The sequence below is a fragment of the Rhopalosiphum maidis genome, chromosome 2 (assembly GCF_003676215.2).
Source record: "Rhopalosiphum maidis isolate BTI-1 chromosome 2, ASM367621v3, whole genome shotgun sequence".
NCBI lineage: Eukaryota > Metazoa > Arthropoda > Insecta > Hemiptera > Aphididae > Rhopalosiphum > Rhopalosiphum maidis.
Window position 1 is genome coordinate 37,489,227 of NC_040878.1, and position 22,182 is coordinate 37,511,408.

General features: G+C 35.0%; 1 protein-coding gene across 1 annotated transcript in view; it reads right to left on the reverse strand.

Moving 5' to 3' along the window:
* The window catches only part of LOC113553539 (transcriptional coactivator YAP1), a 36,873-nt gene that overhangs the window by 2,063 nt on the left and 12,628 nt on the right, over nt 1–22,182 (reverse strand). Inside the window, exons 2-6 of the mRNA XM_026956907.1 lie at nt 2,094–2,272; nt 1,716–1,841; nt 1,120–1,304; nt 412–607; nt 137–234 (exon numbers count right to left, since the gene is read on the reverse strand). Of these exons, the coding sequence (XP_026812708.1) occupies nt 137–234; nt 412–607; nt 1,120–1,304; nt 1,716–1,841; nt 2,094–2,272 (784 nt within the window). The remainder of the gene's footprint in view (nt 1–136; nt 235–411; nt 608–1,119; nt 1,305–1,715; nt 1,842–2,093; nt 2,273–22,182) is intronic.

The window sequence follows — 22,182 nt, forward strand, 5'->3', positions numbered from 1 at the left end:
GAAAACAGAAAAAAAAAATAATATAATAAACAACTACAATAACACTGCAGGCGAGTTTGGCCGCAACGCAGGTCGGGTATGTTCGCTATAATGTATTGCAATTCAATAAGTTTATAAGTAAGATGATTGTATTTACTTGAAGCGACGGGACTAAGTCGTCGGTGACATCCAACGTGGCCATTTCCTGTGAATCGACTACCGACATGTCGGACGAAGGACCCGGATTATCGCTCTCTGTGTACGCAACAGGTACCCGAACAAAGAAACAAAATATATAATATTAATGATAAAAAATAAATACCGTTAGGTCAGGTTACAATATCGTTGTAATAATAATAGCAACAATAACGACTTATCGTATGTACCTGTTTACATAAGTATCTATCATACAAAAAAGTCTCTGGTCCTTACCTGAAGTACAGTCCATGTTGTCGTCCATGTTTGACGACAAAAAGTCTTCGGGAGTATGCGGCAGCGAATAGTTGTTTCCTAGGCCCAAGCCGCTGTCGGCCGATTCTTGCCGCGAATGATCTACGCTACTGCTGCTGCACGATAGGAACGGGTCGAGGTCGTTGTTCGTGTGACCCGAACGCGACATCAGATCTTGCTGCACACACAAAAGCATATATGCACATATTTTAATACATTACAATCACATGACAGTGCGATAATATTTTGAACGCCGATCGAATCAATCGTTGTTCGTCGCAATGACGCCGTCACTACAGGCCGTCTCACACAGGTATATAGGCGCCATCAAGGAGCCATTAGACAACGATAAAAAATAAATTTGTATACCACCGCAAGACTCTTTTTTAACGGCATAGAAGAATCTATTCGAAAATATGGTCTTTATTATAATTCAATAAAAAAATCATAATTCAGATAAATGTACTATATTATGTACGTATAACAAAATAAAAGGGAGCACTGAACATATATCCTCAGTGAATTTACATATAGAATGTTAGCAACTCCTCTCCCCCCTCCCCGACAACCACGCACCAATGATCTAGGTTTGTTAGGTGCAGATCTTTATAGATAACACATATCATCATATATTATTATATTGACTGTAAGAGACTATACTCTATTGGTATGCAAATAGCTGCTGCTTACCTGACGAATGATTTCCTGTTGGCGACTCTTTAGACGTTCGCGCTCCAACTGAAGTGAGTGTAACCTGAGCTTTTGCTGAGTGACTTGGAGCGACTGTGACAAACCGGAAGCACCGTTCAACAGCCACGACGCTGAACCGGAAGGCAGCACGGCGCCCGACGTTGGCGCCCGTTGTAAATGAACGGCTGTAAACACGGACAAATTATATTATATTATAAATTATAATGCATGATATAGGTTCCTGTGTGAATTGTTCTAGCAAGTGACAAACGGACGAAGGTCGTTTAGGTGAGTGAAATAATTTTGACAAAAATATTAATAGTCTGTTTGGACGAGTGAAATTATTTTTATCCGCGTGAACGACAAGGAATTGAATGTGTAGCATCGTGAGATTTTATTTTATTATAATCATGAAAATGTACATTACACTATATTATGCAATATTATAATACATAGGCATATATTATAAATTAATTTACCCATAAACTTCATTTAGACTTATTCGCCCAAACAAAAAAATGGGTCAATTTACTCAAATCTATACCCGCGTACATTTGCATGCCGTATGTATAAATAAATAATAAAGTAATACTTACGTATTCTTGGATCGAACCATGATGTGGTTCTGGCAATGTGGTTTATGAAGTAAGTCTCTCCGTCCCCGGTGACGGCTTGTTCCCATCCGTCCGGTAGCGGTCCTAGTGTCACGTTTTTGTTCGTTCCTATAATACATACGAACACCGAAACGTACAGGGTTAAAAGTCGACAAAAAATAATTAAGCTGGGTAGTTTTTGTTTGCGCTCGTGGGTCTCCTTAGCGACGACCGCACGGCGCACTTAATAATATATAGATTTATAAAATTAATAAACGTTACACATAACACTATAAACCTCGTCATAGTGTGATAAATATTAAAAGTAAATATTATCATAATATTGTGATATGAAAGAAATGAATGATAATTTTAATTCACCTTGGAGGGTCGAATGGATGTGCGGTGGCGAGTTCGTGGGCGTGCTGGTGGCGTTCGTGCTAGATCCACTGTCATTGCCGGGGCTAAGCAGTTGTTCGGCGCTGCGCTGGTGTTGGTTCGCTGCTTGAGCAGCCAAACTCTTTCTGGGATCTTCCCATTGGGTCGTTCTGGTGAGGTGACTGTATGGTAAAAATAAAAAATATTCAAATTTAGACTTTTTTGTGACAAAACAACAATAGTAAAATATAATATTATTGCCGTGTAAAGGCTTTGTATACTACTAGGGAGGAGTTTGGTTTATGTCTTAGATGGTACCTATGTATAGGGCGGTTTCAAAAAATAAACTTTTGATTGCGAACACGTCATATATTATAAAAAAAATATACCTTTTCCCGTAGAGTGCAGATAATGAACCTTTATTCGTATAAAATATAAATACCAGACATGCAACCTTGTTTAATACCGTCGACGGATTAGTCACAACTCAAAATAATAATAATAATATATATCAGCCCAAATACAATAATTGTCGGACTCTTGAATAATAAATTAAGTATATTTCTTCGTACCTATATATTATATAATGTATTTAATTGCGCGATAGACAAATTTCTTTGAAATAACGAGCCGTACAATTATATAAAATGTGTGTGCATGCATAATCGGTATATAAATCAAATATATATTATTGCATGGTAATATTATATAATATAATATAATATTATATTGTATTAAAGATGAGTACACGTAGTGTGGCTATAACTGCGAAAACTAATTGTTACACGATAATAACGCGTTATTTGAATGGATACTTGACCTATTACTTACAAAAACCTAACTAATAGTATAAGTACGTGAATGCATATGATATACATATATTATATATACGTATATATTACTCGACATTAGTCACCGTTTTAATAATTTAGTTTTAAGTTGACTTGAGTAATCGCGCGGGCGGGGCGGGCTATGAGATTTACACTGGTCAGCGCAGGCGTCGGTTTCCCGCGGATGCGTGTTCGAAAAACATCAGTTTAGTACCTATAATTTTAGTGAGTATTCCGGCAGAAAATGCTCAATGTTTTTGTTTTTTTTTTTTCTCAAAAAATACGTTTACAATAATCAGTGACTGTGTCGATCGTCTAGAGCTATCTGCTACAGATCTCGACGGCATTATAGAATGCGCGTCACATACATTCGTGGATGTGCATTTCCCGATAAAAAAAACCACGTTAACCAAGTTTATATATTATTTTGATACGAGCGCGCGCTCCGACGGAAAACGATATAATATACTCATACATCATGTATAATAATACACGCACATATATCATAATATTACATTATATAATACACAGGCGCCGGATATACATCATAATGAAGCTGTATACGCAGTACGTGCCAGCTATTTACACTATTTAAAAACTAAGCATAGCATATACTGTATAGGTATATGTACAAACATTTCGAATTATTGCCGTCTTCTGAACTCTGAAACGATAATAATTACTCGTACCTCTGTGCAGTATACATACATATTATTTATATAATTTTGTATAAATAATGCGTACACAGATTACAGGCTTACAGGCGCACTGACCTGGTATTGGCAAGCGTATATGTATAATAATAATATACAGCAGCTAACGTCCCGCAGCAGCTAAACAACGTATAATGATAATATTATGAATTACGAGTTTTCGATAATATTATTATTGCCGGCGCGTCTGATATTTCTCAAAAGTGACGCCCACACGACCCGACGAAACAGACGAGCACACGTTGTACACAATATTATTATGTACTGCATCGTGATGTGTATACGCGCCGACGTCGACTTTAATATTTGTGAATAAATCTAATGTACAGACGAGCCTATTTATTTTAGGTTAAAATTTTTAACCATGGCGTTATTATTGTATTTACGCATATTTTCGTAATGATATGTAAGTGCACGCGTCGGGTCCGGGGAATACATTTGGCCGCAAACCGACTGCGGTGGTAAGATTTTCAGACCTCTGTGTAGCAGTTGTACTACGCCGCCGACACCTCTGCGCGGCGTATAAGTGTACAACAATATAATTATGTATATAACGCGAAGACGACCAATTGCCTGGATTGCCGGATTGGACTATATACACGTATATACATTTTAATATCCGTCTACGTGTCGTGTCGACACATTCGACGGATAATATTGAACGTGTAAATCATCGTAGTAGATATCTTTCAACATTGGCCTATGTTCTCTACATCGCATACATACGTATATATACAATATACTATAATATCGTTACAACAGCAGGTGGGTATACCAAACAAATCGCTGTTTTCCGTCCCCGCGTATATCTTTCGAACACTTTATTGCGACTATAGCAGTATATTATAATGATAATAATAATAATAATAACTGTACCCCGTGTTGTGCTGCAGCTATCATCTCTTATCGCGCGATATCCTAAACTTTTATCGGTGGTCTTGCAGGAGCGTTTTAGAACGTTCTGTACCTTCGATATAATTTTTCTTAGTCTAAAATTTGCTTTAATTTACGAGACGTTAGACAGGCATACGACACATACTCGTAGACTATAAAAAAAAACTTAAAATATGTGATTGATTATTCAATATCGTAGCAGATTATATAACAATTTGCTGGGATCGACACTAATATTTTAATGGATATACAAATTTTTGATGGAGGGAAACCGTGATCCCTATAACCTGCGCGACGAAATCTCGAATCCCTTTGGCCGGCCCGAAACGAGACTGCTCTCGACGACGTCGGCGAGGACTATAATATATTACACAAGGGTCAATGGTGAAGCAGCGAGACGTTTATGTTATAGACGACGAAAAATATATTTTACGAAGCGACCCAATACGTAAATCCGTTCGACTCGGCAAAACAGACGCGCGCGCATACACACACACACACACACACACACACACACACGGTTATCAATTATCATTGACGTGCTCACACGGTCAACATTTCGAGCTCGTAAATATTGTCTCGCTAACAATCGGACCCTATTGACGGCGGTTCGGGCCAAATCTTCTCTCTCACACGCTCGTCGATCCGCTTTTCCCCCGTCTCACCCTCACTCACTTATACATTATATTGCAGCCTCTCTAACTGTCTCTCTCTCTCTCTCTCTCTCTCCTTTCTCAGTCGGTCTTCTTCCACTGCGTCGAACGTCGTGAGGCGGCGGCGTTTCTACCGCCGTCGACGACGTCGTCGCCACCGTCGCGTCTTACCGTTCCCACGGTCTTTGGGCGACGCGAATATAAATAACTACACTCGTGTGCGCTCCGTTTAATCAGTTGTTTTTTTTATTTTTTTTTTTTACGTATACGACAACACAAAACGATACACACTCACACACACAATAATAATAAATATAATAATAACAACAATAATAGTACACAATGTGACGATAAATAAAAATGGCATCTTATTGTTCGGCATACGAGCGGTTTGATAAGCGGCCGACCTTCGATGTGGAACCTTATCTCATCTTAGAGCCACCGCCTTTTCACTGTACACACAAAAATCATAAAAAGCTTTATCGAATTATATTATATTAATAAAAAAATTACACACACGCGCGCGCGTTCATTTAATATTATAATCCGTTATTCGAGGAGGCATTTCCTTCAGAGATAAAAAAAAATTACAAAAAACTACCTCATATTAAGTACTTACTGCCACCGCTATCGCCGTTGTCTATAACGTTGTTTGCAATTTATATTATTTGCACACTCGACACAAATATTATATTGTAATAATAATAATAATAATATTAAATTAAAATAATCGTTAGCGCGCACAATAGTAATATTATTATCATCATCGGCGGCGGAAAAACAAAACCGTGACTCATGTTTTATTTTAAGAGCTGTGATTTTTTTACGTTTGAACGCGTGTACTTCGATTATTTCGTACGAACCGTAACACTAGTATCATATATTTATTATAACAGGTGGACGGGTTTAAAATTTGAACATTTCAATTCGTGACTTTGATTTTAAAATTTCTACGCCATGTCTAAACAGTGCAACATCAACTCGGACAAGCGGTCGGCAGAATTCTCAGTAAGACTATAGGTACTTGTAGAATAATTAACAATATAATACATATAAATGCCCGTGTGCTGGTGTCTCTGGTACCGCTATAGTATAGTGTTATTGTATCTGTTACTCGACTGTATTCGTACTCGTATAACTCCCTAACCCAAAATAAAATGAATTTAGACCTCTAAGTCGACCTTAACCATTTATGTTTTGTTAACTGCACTAAAAACATTTTTGGCCACAATATAACCACAGATTTTCCGACTCTGACAGTAAAAATAAAACTTTCTTCAAAAGTCCAAATAAAAAAAAATAGCTATTATAATACATAAAAATTGTATGAGACGCACTCCGACAAATATCAATTCAAAAGTCCGCCCGTGTATAGTGTTGGCAGAAACACTCGTATAACCACTGGCACACATTAAACGGGTGCCACTGTGCCGGTACGTTGAATTTTAGTTGTTTTGCGGAAAGCTTCGTTGCTCACACCCGACCACCTTGTACATAATATATTATGTATAGAGTAGAACACAAGTCGCAAAGAAATCCGACTGTACCGGACCGGCGTGTGCGGTCGGCAATATATTTATAGTATTATTATATTATAGTAGTGCCGTGGTGGGCCATTATTATATTGTAGCTGGAAACCGGTTCGTCGGCTTGCGCTCGATTGTCGGGACATTGGACGACGGCGACTGTTCTTTTAATCCTTCCTGTACATTTCAAATAATACAATATTCCTAACCGAGATCGTCCCGCAACACTGATTAAAACTTTGTGAGGTATATCGATTAATGCCAGTACGTTTTGGAAACGATAACACCTATAATTGGAGTGTCTATATCGCGCCCCTCTTCTCCAACCAGTTACCATCACAACAAAAACTAACACGCGTTTTAGTATTATTATTTATGCGTGTTTGGCGGGCAAGATTCGTGTTGGGTAATAATAGATTATTATTATTATCATTTTTTTTTTAAACTATTATACAGATTTTTCATTTAGTTTTTAAAACTACACCGGTGTATATACGTTTCCGCGGTAACCTCGTATCGTGAAAGGATCGGTTATTGCACCCTCCCCTTCCAGATCACACAGGCCCGCGGGTTAGGCGATTCATATTATTGGCAGCAAAAAATAATATAATAGCCGCTACTTTTTTTCATACCATACAATGTATACGATTGGTATGACCACCCCACAAATAATCAATGAACCGAATGACTGGCCGACAGACTTCGATGAAAACGCAAATAATACACTCACACGCCCGATGAGCACGTATTTCAATACTTTCGTTGCACCACAATATTTTAAGCGATGTCCGTTTGTGAGTATACCTGTTATAATAGTATCGTTATTCGTTTTCGTGTATACGCACAACAGAGGTTTGAAAAATTTAGTTCGTATACATGTACGCAACAGGTACTCTCATCGGGGGGTTGGCGTTGGATAAGCATTGGGCATGCCCTCGCTCTCTCCAATCGGAAATAAGTTATTTCAACAATTTTTCCTATTGATATCTCTCAATGGTTTTTTCTCACGTTAACATTAATAACACGCATATTATATTATTATTATTATTATATTATTATATTATTATATTATATATTATAATATTACATATTACATATTATATAAACGTAATAATAGAATTGATATATAAAGTTAAAATAATGCACGTACCAACTTGAAACCTTCGAATTGTCCGCGTAATGAATCATCACGGATAATCAGACAATATAAAATTATTTCCTAGTATATATTTTTATTATTGTGTTATACAGCATACACTAACACCATAATACATATATTATATATCACATATTTATCAGTATGTACATGGATATTATTATATTTAGGTATTTGAAATATATAACATATATATTATATATTATACACGCTAACACGAGAGGTACACCGAGTCTTGTCAGCTGTACACACACACACACTCGTGCCTCGCCCAATGAGTATCGCCCCTTCTCCGCGCGGTCGTCCCGCGTGTGGTGAACCGTTGTCGTTCTAAACACGTATTACACACGCAAGTACACGATATGAAGTAACCCAATAAAGATTATAATAATTAACAGGTTTCTCTCGTTGCATCTATTTTTATTTTTCCTCTTTTACCATTTTTTATATTATAATAGGGTACTTCTCGCGTATCAGCAAGTATTACCGGTCGCTACTGCTATTCTATATTAATTATTGTACAGGTATTAGGTAACAGATAAATCTGTACTTTATTTTTACGCGATTATTGTTAATACACAATATGATGACAAGAGATGACGACATGTGCGCAATAAGAGTCTGCAATGGGTCGCGGAGAATATTATACGACAAGAGAGAAATGAGATGAAAAAACAGTCGTTTACGCCACGACCCGTGACCGGGTAACCACGACGAGGTTGAAGCGAAGTACGCGTTTCACGTGAATACTGAATAATAATATTACAATATGATAATGTTTGCGGTAGACTTTGCAGCGATAACCTACACCGTCCCGCGATTTTCCCACAAGATTTCGATACAACGAGCGCATTTTGCATTAGCCGCAGTGGTGTATAAAGAGTAAAGACTATAAAACGTCGTTGTGTATACTGTGCGCATTTATGACGGGCGATGGTGTGCCGGGATATTGCGACGTATGTAATATGGCGAGAAAGAGACCGCACATCGTAAACGGTTGTAGATAAAAGGGAGACGGACAGAGAGATTGGAGAGACTGAGAGATAAAAAGAGAGGGACGATGCAGATAGAAAAGAAAAATACTGTGTATATTATACAAAATGAAAAAAAAACTATACAACAACAATCCGATAATATGATAAATTGTTTTAATGGAAACCGAACATAAATTACCGGTAATCTAATAGCTTCAATAAAAATAATAAAAAATAAATTACACATACATAATATTATACTATAATACTGTAAGTATATACAATACGAGGTTTATACGAGCTTATTATTATAACGACGACATGGTTGCCAAGAAGTTTCAGTGTTATTATAATATTATACGATTATTATTTCGAATACGCGTGTACACATGACGCGTTCATTCGCTCGCGCTGGCCCGTGTCCGTATTGTGTGACCCGCGGAAAAATTATACGTCGCAGACTGCAGTGATAATAATTACGTGTGTTAAATTTAAATCAATTATACAATCTGAACACTTGGAAAACTTCTCGACGACAGCAGCAATTACGCCGAACACGAGTGTGACTGCTGATCCGAGAGATTTATTTAATGATCTGGGTTTTTTTTTTTTTGTTTTGTTTTCCCTCATTGCACTGTTGCACCATTAGTAGGGCAAGCAACAGCTCAGCGCGCGTGACGTTACACATATACACGGTCCACACGTTACCACCGAACGTTTAAAAAACAAAATGCTTTATAAGCATCCAATTTTACAATATAGATTGTATAGTACCTACTCAACGAAGAACTGCATCTAAAACTTAACAAAAAGTACGTCGTTGACATATTATGACATTGTCGACTGTACTTACTTCACATCGGGAACCCTCATTGACGCTAAGCCAGGGACTTTAATGTTGGAACCGAACATGACATAGAGTCTATAATATATTATCATGATTTTACCATAAAAAAGTTGATTAAATAACTATATTAGTTAATTGCAGTTACGCGCGATAATATATAGCTCGTTATATAACATAATTATGTCAATAGATATAATATATATGTATACCATATTATATATCTATATATGTGTATCCTTCTAAATCATAAATCTTTAGAAAATGATTAATTTATAAAGCTTGTCATATTGTGTAAATAAGCGAATCGTAAAACAGTGAAAAAAATACAATTATATAAATGCTTTTTATGAAGACCATTTTTTAGTAAATCGATCATAACTCAAAATCATTGATGTGATGGATTTAAGCTTTGAGGACGTTTTGGCATACTATAAAATACGTAATAACCTACCCCAATCAAAAAATATAGCGCCCATGTACAACTAAAAATAAAAAGAACTATTCAAAAGTATTTTGGTTGACTATACATCAGTCACAAGCAAAATTTTAACTCAATAACAATACCGTATTGTTTTTATATAATATATTTATCTTATTCTATGGATAATAATAATATATTATTATGAGACAGTATAGGTGCATAACAATAATATGTATGCTCAAATACATCATGCACCGACTAATACAGCATTGCTTGAAATATTTACTGCTGGTTTTTTTCTGTATTATACGTGGGTTATCTCGGTGTTTTTAATCAATGACTTAACAAAACAATAGAAGAAAAAAAACAGTAGAATATTGTACATTATTGTACCATAAATTAATCACGTATTTTAGTTCGTAAATTGACATTGAAGTTTTTAAATTGTTTTCAAGATTTAATCTCATTATATATTTAATATACAAATACAAGTACGACAAGTGTACAACCCAGTTGCACGTTAAATAATATTTTTTTCCCAACGGAGGAGTAAATAGCCATTTATTAGCTTTTCGAACGGCGGACTGCGCCTTAAAAAGAACGTAATTCAGCGGAAAACTATCGCGGAAAACATGTTTACCATTGACGGTGCGCACACCTCACACTAAAATGAATAACGCGCGCGCGTAAAAAACTGTAAAAACTGCGGTATTACAAAAATACACCACCGTCCGAACAAATGTTATGAATGTGTAATTTAATATAAACACAATAAAATTATCATAAAGTACAATTTACCGAGATAAAACACAATATCCTGCATATAACGTAATGCGCATTAATCCTCTAGACGTGCATATTATAACATAGTAAATGCAGAACCGCCACTCTACTGTTTTGGATAAGTTGGTACCATATAGGATAAAGATTAATTCATTTTTACACTGCGGCAATAATATGTTGTTTTGAGATAGATACCTACGTGTGTGTGTTCACCAAGACAAAATTAATTGAAATTATTCGCCAACATAATACTTATCAAAGTTATACGAAACTGTGTATGGTGTACGGTAAACCCATTTGGAAACGAATATAATAGGTAATTTATTATTACGTGGACAATTAATATAATATAGTGTGCCTTCGAAATATTATTGTATAAGTAATGTTATTCACGTTGGTATACAAAATATATATCACATACGTCATAACTACATGGTAAGTATTTTCGTTTATTTTTGTGTATATATTAGTAAATGGTTATAAATGTTATATTTTGTTAGAAAGTAAATTTGTATACAATTTCTGGGTTCGCACGGTGTGAATACCAAATTAACAGAATACGATTAAGGATTAAGTGACAGTTTCGATAGTCTATATTGATATAGATATATTCAACATGTATTATATTTTAATTACCACGCCATTATCTATATTATTGACATTTGATATCATCAATTATGTATATTATATTGTACCTATCCTACTTTTATTGAGATAGTTTCAAGAATTGTAATTAGTAATTAGAAACTGATTGATTAGCTTTTTATTTTTAAGTTTTATTGTATGAGATATTGACCATTTTATCAAACACTTTGAATACCAAATCCAAATGGCATACAAAAAAACGTGTAGATATACAAATATTCCTAGCCAAGACGTTAAATGCGCTAATATAGATATAAGTATATCCATATTATAAAACATAATATTATTAGTTAATCTGTAAAGAAAAGATGTATAAAACTACTATCACAAACTTAACGAAATACGTATAAGTAAATTATGATAGTAAACTCGTATAAAACATGCGTACTATAATATGATGGAATGGGTAACTCTTCAGCACGATTTGTCCACGTGAATTATTTTTCTAGTTGAATTTATTTCAAAGCTAATACGTAGGTACCAATATATTGTCTGACCTGTGTAGCACAATATTCGCTCATTTGTTCATTTTTGATTATTTTTTCATTCGTGGTCGTATCAAAAAATTGAAACATGTTCAAAGTGTAACACCTACTTTTATTGATTTTAAAAATTCAAATAATTTATTTTATATCATAATATTATAGTCAAGACGAATGAACGATGATGTTCACAGTTCACGCTGCACTTGATACTTATAACATGTTATCGTAAATATGAATATCTTATATGCATACAATGTTTGAATGAATACAACAGCGATATTGTATATAACACATAAGTAATAATAATATTCACCAATTCACAATGACGTCACTAGGAAAACAAATACATATATATACATATCTACTATAAGTACTTGTATGCCTACTTATATATAGAATTCACACGATATATAATACGAAATACGAGTAAATTATAGAATTAATAATACACGGCACCAGATTACACGCTATCAACACCGTGAACGTTGTCTTTGAACGTTTATCTAGGATACTTTTGGTCGAAAATAATTAATTCTGATGCACTTTTATTGTTTGGTGAGAAAAATCGTTGCCACTGGCCGGTGTACACTGTACACTATGCACAGTATCAACCCGAAACCGTCTCATACACCACATGATATATACACCAGGGGTGGCCAAATTGCGGCTCTCTTCATCGACGTATGCGGCTCGCGGTCTTATTTACAAATACCAAAATTTTAATTTTTTTTGCATACATTTATGTAAAAAAAAAAATGTTTTTATTATTATTATTTTATAATTTCATATTTCGTAATTTGATATGTTTATCGGATGTTAGCTGTCTTTATTATTTTTGTGGTATAAAAGTACAGATTGGATAATTTGACTCTTGAAATAATTGCATTAATATATGTAACTGGCGTACATAGTCATGTTGGTCACCCCTGATATGTACAATATAAACACAGTACCTATACTATATTATAAATACCTATGTATATTATTTCGGTTTTTCTTATTTTTTGTATACACTTGTTTTGTAAACAGGACGGGATGGTTATTATTATTATTATTATTCCCGAGGTCCATTTGGGGACTTGGAAAGCGGAACACCCTATGATGTAGACGTTTATGCCTGATATTGTGCAGTATGAGTGTGAGTGTTGTGCCTTGTGTGCGCCTGTAACTGCGTTATTATATTATATAATACACTATTATGTACATAGTACATTGTCGTCGTCGTCTCGTTATACGACCTGAATTGGGTCCAGACCAGAGCTAGGTCGCGCGACCACCGGCCCGGCACCGGTGGTATATAGGTACCCATCTAAATAGGTAGGTCGTAGGTGGTATTATTATTGTTATGTATATATACGAGATAAATTGGGTTTTTATTTTTATTGTCCGTGAAAACGTGATATAGAGTCGGCAGTCGGTCTTTCTTCTACACGTATTGCTCTGACAGTCTCTCTCTCATTCTCTCTTTCTTCTCCGGAATATTAACGTCGTCGCGGTGCCGCAGCGCATTGGCGTCCCGCGGCGAATTTTTACCTCATATAATGTGTACGCATACACGACACATACGCACACCTCGCCGATTTTACACTCTTTAACATAATATAATATTGTACAAAAAAAATTACACACACACATAAGAGCGCATAAATCCTCTCGGAAATTGTACTCCACCCGCGGTACGAAAATTGAAAGGTTCTCTTACGTCGACAACGTGCAAACGCATTATTATAGAACACATTATAATGTATATAATATAATACACGTGCGTTATATAAATAGGACGATTCACCAAGCATGCTCACCCCCATATTTTGATTTAATAATGAATTTATTTAAATTATAATTTATGAAATTTTTTAATATATTTTCCAATTCATAACATTTTTTTTGTACTATGCTTTAATAATGTACAACTTCAGTTTTTTCAAATGAGAACTCCTTTTTTTACCGTAAATTATAGTGAATAATTATTTTAAAATTTTTAAAGCATACCTGATTAATTTTAAATTGAAATTCGGACAAGTAGTTATTAAAATATTTATTTTAAAGATAATAGTAATGTATGTAAAAATAATTTTACAAAAAATGTTTAATAAATGTTACAATATTGTATCTAGATCATTAAAAAATATATATATATAAATATTGATAAATTAAAATGAATTACTAAAACCTTCAGATATCATCTTTAGCACAACAGTTAAATAATTTAAAAAATACTTATTCGTATTTTAATAATGTTTAATAGGGCTCGGAAGTTGTTGCATTTGCATGTTTTTTTTTAATTGTCAGATTTATTGCTAAGTGACCTAGAAATTTGTTCTAAGAAACTACGAAAAACATATCAAAAGTTTATAGTGCATATTTTTTGCATATTTAGTGAATTTTAGATTTTAGAGCATATTTTATAATTTATAAAGATTTAGTAAGAACATTTAGTAAATAAAAAAATAAATACATTAATATTGAGAGATATAATTAGATATTCTTGTATCGTACCTTTTTTTTATTTAATTATTTTTATTGTTTTGATTTTTCCGTATTTATAATATATTATAAAATATTTCTACAAATAATAATTTTGTGTAAAAAATAAAATATAAGTGCATATTTTTAGAGCATATTTATACTTTTTTAAGCGCATAAGTGCATGCACATTTAGTACTTTTTAAGTGCATTAAGTTCCGAGCCCTAATGTTAAGAAAAAATATATCCGTTAAATAATTATTAGTAGAAAATGGGAGATCTTATTTGAAAAACAGAATTTTGCATCTTCACAGCCCACTGGAAACTCCTTGAGTATAGTACAAAAAAATTCTCAGGAATTTGAAAATATATTCATAAGTAAATTTGAAATAATTCAAAAATCAAGTTTTGAATACCAAAATGAATAATTAAAACTTAAAAGGGTGAGCTTACTTGGTGAATCACCCTGTATATACGTCATCGTTATTGCTGTGCGTATAAACACGCGGCGGCGATATACGCGTATCATAGCGGTACGTGCGTCTAATTATAGACCGCATGCCCGGTATACGGTTGACGCCACTGCCGTCCCTTCCCGTTCAAGTTGTGCTTAAATATCCCATCCGGGCTGTAGAAAAATCCACATGATATATCGCGTAAAAGAAGAAAAATAGAAAACATCATGGCTACCGTCGAACGGAACGGATCTCAGTCGTTCTTTTTTTTGTAAAACCAACGACGCGACCGATCTCTGGTGTGTATATATAACGGCCGTTGTATTATTATTATTATTATTATTATGATTGTTTTATTATTAAGCGGTATCGTGCGGTTTTGCGGGAACGACAATGCACCTACCTATATACATTCATAATCATAATAATAATTTAAAAATATACGATCACCGGTAGTAACATAATATATCAGTTTAAATAACGTGCCAACTAAAAATATATAAGCGACATCGACGGTTTTTATATTATTACTGTGTGTACAAATACGAGTACAATCAAGTGATACGATTTATTTTTTCTGCCACGTTTATATGAAATTTAACGGTAAATTAATTAAGCCGCGCGTACCGGTATAAATATATTATAACAAGTACAATAACATAATAGAAGAAGACGCACACTGTACTGTTACTTTCAAAATAGAATTTTGGTGAGCTCGTATAATCAATTATTATAATATTATTATATTTTATTATGTATTTCCAGTCAAAATCTCCGAGGTCTACCCACCTTTTCGGGACGAAAAAAATAATCCCAAGCCCATCGTTTGTCAGTAAACAAATTACCTGTTAAATTGTTAAACGGGTATTTTTTGACGGCTCAAGTAACACCCGTCAAAATATATTCGTGTACGGAAATTCAATACGAACTGGAGGGGACCTATCGCTACACGAATCGTTCAGCGTACACGGTGCTCCAGTGTATTCCTTCTGCGAAACGGGGGCTCGTTTATGTACGTCCTTATCTACCTACCTGCCAACTGCCTACCTACTGTTATTGCATTTACATAACGCCATCGTTGTTAATATCGTTATTTAATAATTATTTTACGATTACCAATATTTATACGTCTGAACAATACGCGATGCGGCCAAAGGCGTTAACGTGTACTCACAACAATAATAATAATAATAATAATAATATACGACAACGAGAATTTCGACAGCGACAGCGATTAATTTAACGCCTAAACGGTGCACACGGCATACCCTGTACCATACGATCGTGCGGCGGCGGCGGCCTGCTAATGGTATATATTTTAATGCGTGTATAGATAGATTTACAACACATAGTCAGAACTCGGTGAATATAATATCGGCTGCTACAATATACAGTGTTCACGTCGGCCGATCCGCTATTTCGCTCGCATCACTCTTGTCGCGGCGTTCGCGTCTCCATCACCGCGCGCCCGCCGTTCGCGAATCGAACGATATGGAAAACGTCGACGAGAGTGTATGTCGCCGAATCGGCCGATTCGTCGGAGCCCGATGGACCGTCATCCGTCGGGGTTTTAATTTCCCACACGAAGACGGTAAACCGAAACGGCTGCGAAACACTTTTAACATAATACACGCGCACACACGCGCACAACGCGCGGGTAGAATAGTTTATTGTACCGGACGCGTAAATTTAAAAAAATAATAATACTGTCTTCGTCGTTTTGACCCATTGTTCGGCGTACCGGCGCGGGTTTTTCAAGTACAAATCTTCCCATCAGCCATTGATCCCACGTCCTATTGTACTCCGCCAATGTGCCGCCGCCGCCGCCCACCGAAATTTTCGCGCTCACATGTTGTGCACCGTATATACATCATGTATATATACAACAATAAATAATAATAATAATAATAATAATAATAATAATACGCGTTATTATGTATCTATCGGACCAAATCGGTTAGTGACACTGCGGGTTCTGTCATTGGACGCCTTGACCGCCGTCTCTCCACACCCCCCCCCCACCCGTCATCGTGATGGACAGGTCCGTGTCCGTCATATCGTATTATATATTAATATTATTATTATCGTTATTATTATAACGTCGTCGCCGATGCGGACAACCGGACCGCCAATATATCGATTACAGTCGCATCGGTCTCTTCCGCCGTCGTACGCGTCGTGCCCGGAGACTCGTGGAAAAAGCTCATTATGCTTGCCGTTCACGGACGAGCCACGGAGGACGAGACGACGGCGATGTGTCCGCCCGTCCGTTCACCAGTCCGGGCAAACCGCATCACACACACACACACACGTCGTCGTCGCGTACTTTATTGCTGGCGCGTGCGTGTGTTTTGTAAATATTATAATTTATAAATAATCATTATCGTTGTAGAGGGAAGCGAGTATAACGCATACTTGAAGATGAAACGGGTGCGCGCGCCCGCGTCTCGTATATTACAATATGTACAATAATGTGACCTTGCCAAGTTCAACTGGCCGTGCGAGGTTGTCGATACGACGATACGTGCTTTACGCTCGCGTTATTATGTGCCCATAATAATATTATTCATTAATGTCGTATTATAAACTATTATTATTGTAAGGCGCAACCGCTGTATAGTCGGACTGTATATGCGACGTTATTATTATTGCCGCGTCGAACGGGGCACCCACCGCGTTTTACGGCGAAAACTCTGTGACCGACGGCGGCGCCGCAGCAGCAAACGTACAATAGCAATACGGAAATCGCGGTGGCGAATAGCCGCAGAAAAAAAAATCCAATGGTTCAACGTAACATTATTACAATAACGTCGGTTCCGAGATCGGTTTAAACGCGTCCACGACGAGCTTAATACAATAATATCCGTTTCTCATTCGTGTATGTTTAATCGTACGCCCGCCCGCATACGGTCTACGGACACGCCACGACGGGGTGGGCCACCCCGGTGAACTGTGCTTTACCCATAAACCACTCGGAACGTCAAAATCGTTGTCGGTAGTATTGCAGTGCTTTATTTTCCGATTACCGGCCGCGATTTAAATATCTATGCACCGCGGCACACGCGTACGCGGAAAAGAAAGCTGCTTTGCGCCGGACACGGCGACACGGCGCATTACGCGCGCGGCTCCGGTGGCGAGGCCGCGAGGGTACAACGATATTATAATTACGCGTGTGTACGTACCCACCATGTACGATAGTAATATATATATATACACGTGGTGCATTATTGCAGTATCACAAACGGCACCGTTTATAGCACGTCGTGATAAATAATAACGTTGTTGTATTATTGTTATTCGTTATAAATCATTGTGACCGGTGTGTGGGATCCGTCGTCGTATAATACCGCGGGGGTGGTGGTGGCGGATGGCGTCCGGTTCAAAGGGCTCCTCCCCGGCACCGGTTCGGTGTCTACCTGTACGGCGGCGGCGTTTTCCGAGAATTTGGGTTCCAACGCCACCGCCGTCATCATCGCCGTCATCATCGTCGTCGTCATCATCATCATCACATCGTAATCATCACGGGTTTGTTCACGGATGGCAACGGCGGCGGATGGCCTTGATGGATCACCACCAGAGTCACCAACCTCCTCTCGGTCGGCCGCGTGTATACGTATATGTATATTGTATATATATATATATATATACATACACACGTATATATATATATATATATTATATTATACGTGTGTGTGTGTGTGTGTGAACCTGTTCAGGTGGATCTCCCACTCTGCCGACGAGCCAGCCGCGACGTTGCCGGCTGATGGCTAACGCGGCAACAAGTGGTTTAAATATAATGTGTACGCACGGACCGTGCGACGTTGCCGTCCGCGTCCATAACGTGAGCTTCGCACAAAACAACACACTACTATTATTATAAACGCTGCAGCGCCGCAATGCTCTGTACCGGCGGCGGGACGGCCGCGCTCTGGTCATCCGCTACGACGGCGACGTCATGTCAACAACCGACCGGCGGCGGATCTTTTTTCTCGTCTCGTCTGCGGCCGATTTGTTGTTCGCTCAGATCCCGCGGTGCTCCCGTTTTCTTACTCCGCCGTCCTGCAAAGTCATTTGTCGCTGCCTGTCGTCACAACAGGTATCATATCACGGAAAAATAGAGAATCGCGGGCGCATCTTACTATTTTAAATATTCGTGTATGACATTACGCCACCGGCTCGTGCATTCGGGCCGAGTGCTCCTCGACGACCCTGCCGGCTTTTGGCGGGCGCGCCGTCCGCGCGACACGAAATAAAATATTTACACGCGTCATGAACTCACGATGTATTGACGCGCGCGATTTACAAGCTCCGCGCAATTCATATGACATAAATTAAATAGGTATGACTTACACGAGACGATAGTGTGTTACTATTTTAATAATACTATTATTCAAACGGACCGCAAATATTAAAATATATTACACGCGACACCGGGTTAGAATTCCATTTCAAAGGTATATTAAAATATGTAATGTAATAAAAATATATATTATATAGGGTGATTTAACGAGTATGCTCATACTCATTTTTTCAATTCAAATTGTAATTATTCAAATTTTTATCATCTTTAAAAAATTTTAGACCATAATTATTTTGAAATTTATAAGCGCTTTGTAGTGATACAAACTTCTATTTTTCAAATAAAAACTTCCACTTTTCTACAAGAGATTATTCAGTAGGTATATTTTCTCAACATTTTGATGTAACTATTTGTAATAATGTAAATTTAAATTCGAACAAGTAATTTCTCATACTAAGGATAATAATCTTTATAAACGATTTTACAAAAATTAGATTTAGTATTCATTATATTATAATACATAATATAATCGTGTATGATGAATGATGATCATTTTTACAAATTATAAATGTTGATGGAATAATTGGTTAAATTTCCAATTTGACATACCTAACCTATATTCTTAGAACAAAAAGTTGAATAACTCAAAAACTTATCGTTCGAATTTTGATTTTGGTATATCAAAATGTTTAGGAAAAATATCTCCTGAATAATATCTAGTAGAAAAGTGGGGGTTCTTATTTATTTGAAGAACAGAAATTTGTATCTTTACATGACACCTCTTAGGTAGGGTATTAATCATAAGATTTTAAATATATGTAAATTGTATAAGTATATTTAAAAATTTTAAAACTCAGATTTTAATGAGCTGCATAATTGAAGAAAAAATCGAAGATGAGCATGCTTGGCGAATGACTTTGAGAATTAAGGATATATAGGGTGTAAGGGTGTAAATAAATTCAATCACCCTGTATGATAATAGGTACTAATATTATAATAAATGATGTTTGAACCAATTGGATTGCAACGCATTTTTTTTTTGTGCTACTAAATGTAAATTTTTTTTTAGTTTTGTCTACTCTTAGTGTTTATTTACATTTAATGTTCGTTTATTTTAATAACATTATATATCAGTTTTCACGAGAATGCTATATAATAATGTTTTAATTGTATTACCACAGATAATCATTTTTTTCTTGGATGTTTAAAACGTACAAATTATATAACAATACAGAATACAAACATAAACTAGAAAACTGTGTCAATCAACAACTCATATTATAGTCATATGATATTATACGAGTATATAATACGACATTTACTTATTATTATTTTAATTTTTATATCATTTATAAATTCCCCTCTTGTGAAGAACCAATAAGCCAAAGAAACGTTGCTACGCATAGCAGTAATAATAATCCATTAATTTTATCTATTTTAGTATAGAATAAATACGAACTAATAAAAATGTCTTCGGGGCAGTGGTAAAAAATTTAACATTGACTAATTCGTCAAGACAGCAATCTCATATCATATATTATACTATAAGTGAAAACTGATATAGAAGGCTAATGAATGCCTAAATGTAAAGCCAATTATTATAATAAACAAAAAAATAATGATATATAATAATAGGTGCGTTTAAATATGCATAATATATAGAATTATACAAATCAATGAAATAATTGATATGATATTAAATTTATAAATCAATCTATAAATATAATGAATTTTTAATTATTCTTCAGTTATAAAACTGTATATAAAAACAACTAAAACTAGTATGATACTTATTGCATTGAAAATATTCAGGTTTGATTTAAAAGATTTTAGTTCAGTCACAATATGCAACACATAGGAGCATCATATCTATATAAAAATATTCGTAATAAACATTATAAATAGTAGATGTATTTGTATGGTACACGCATTTTATACCATAAAATCAGCGGGTAGTTGGTACATACACGAAAGAGTATAATATGTTAACATATTATTTTTAACAAAAGAATTAATGAAACCTTTTACTATAATATATACTAAAAAAATATAGTATTCTATTGAAATATATTAATAATTTTAATTCTTCATCGATATTAAATTTTTTTTTACTTTTATTATTAAAAGTTTAAAAAAGATACAAGTTCTGTTTATTTATATTATAAAAAAAAAACATAACATTTTAAAGTAGAATGAAGTCGATCTTAATGAATAATATTTAAATTAAAGTATTAGTAATTTTCCAATAAGCACCTACTCAACAGACAACAATTTTGTATTTTGTACGAATTTTATTATCTGTAGAAAAAATAATAATTATATTTTAAGTATAATATGTTATGAGAACGAGTTTAGCATAACTATTTAAAGTACTTGAGTATCTACGATAGAATTTCACCATATTCCATGTCATATGTGATATGTTAGGTATAAGAAAAATAATGTATTTGAAATATGATGCATATTTTACTTTATAATGTTGTATAAGCAAATTCTGTTTCACAATATTTGTTTTGATCGCATATATATATATGTATATATGTGATAATATTAAAATGAAAATAAAATATTAATTCATGAAAAATGATTTAAATAAAAATATTGAAATATTTAATGGATTTAACTTATTTAATAATATAATGTATACAAAATAATGCAGTTTCTTTTTTAAATATATATATATATATTATAAAATGTGTATGTGGTGTAACTTACTACGACTGACATAATATAGAGTAAAACAAATTGTCTATAATTCAATTAGTTCATAATTTTACTTGTTATGAATTATATACGTATACCAGATACCTACATAGAATTTGAGAGTTGCTTATTAAAATTATTATTATTTTAGTGTCAAATCTTCCAAATACTTACATCAAATAGAATATACTACGTATTTATAAACTATACATACGAATAAAGTTTAAAAAAATCTAATTAT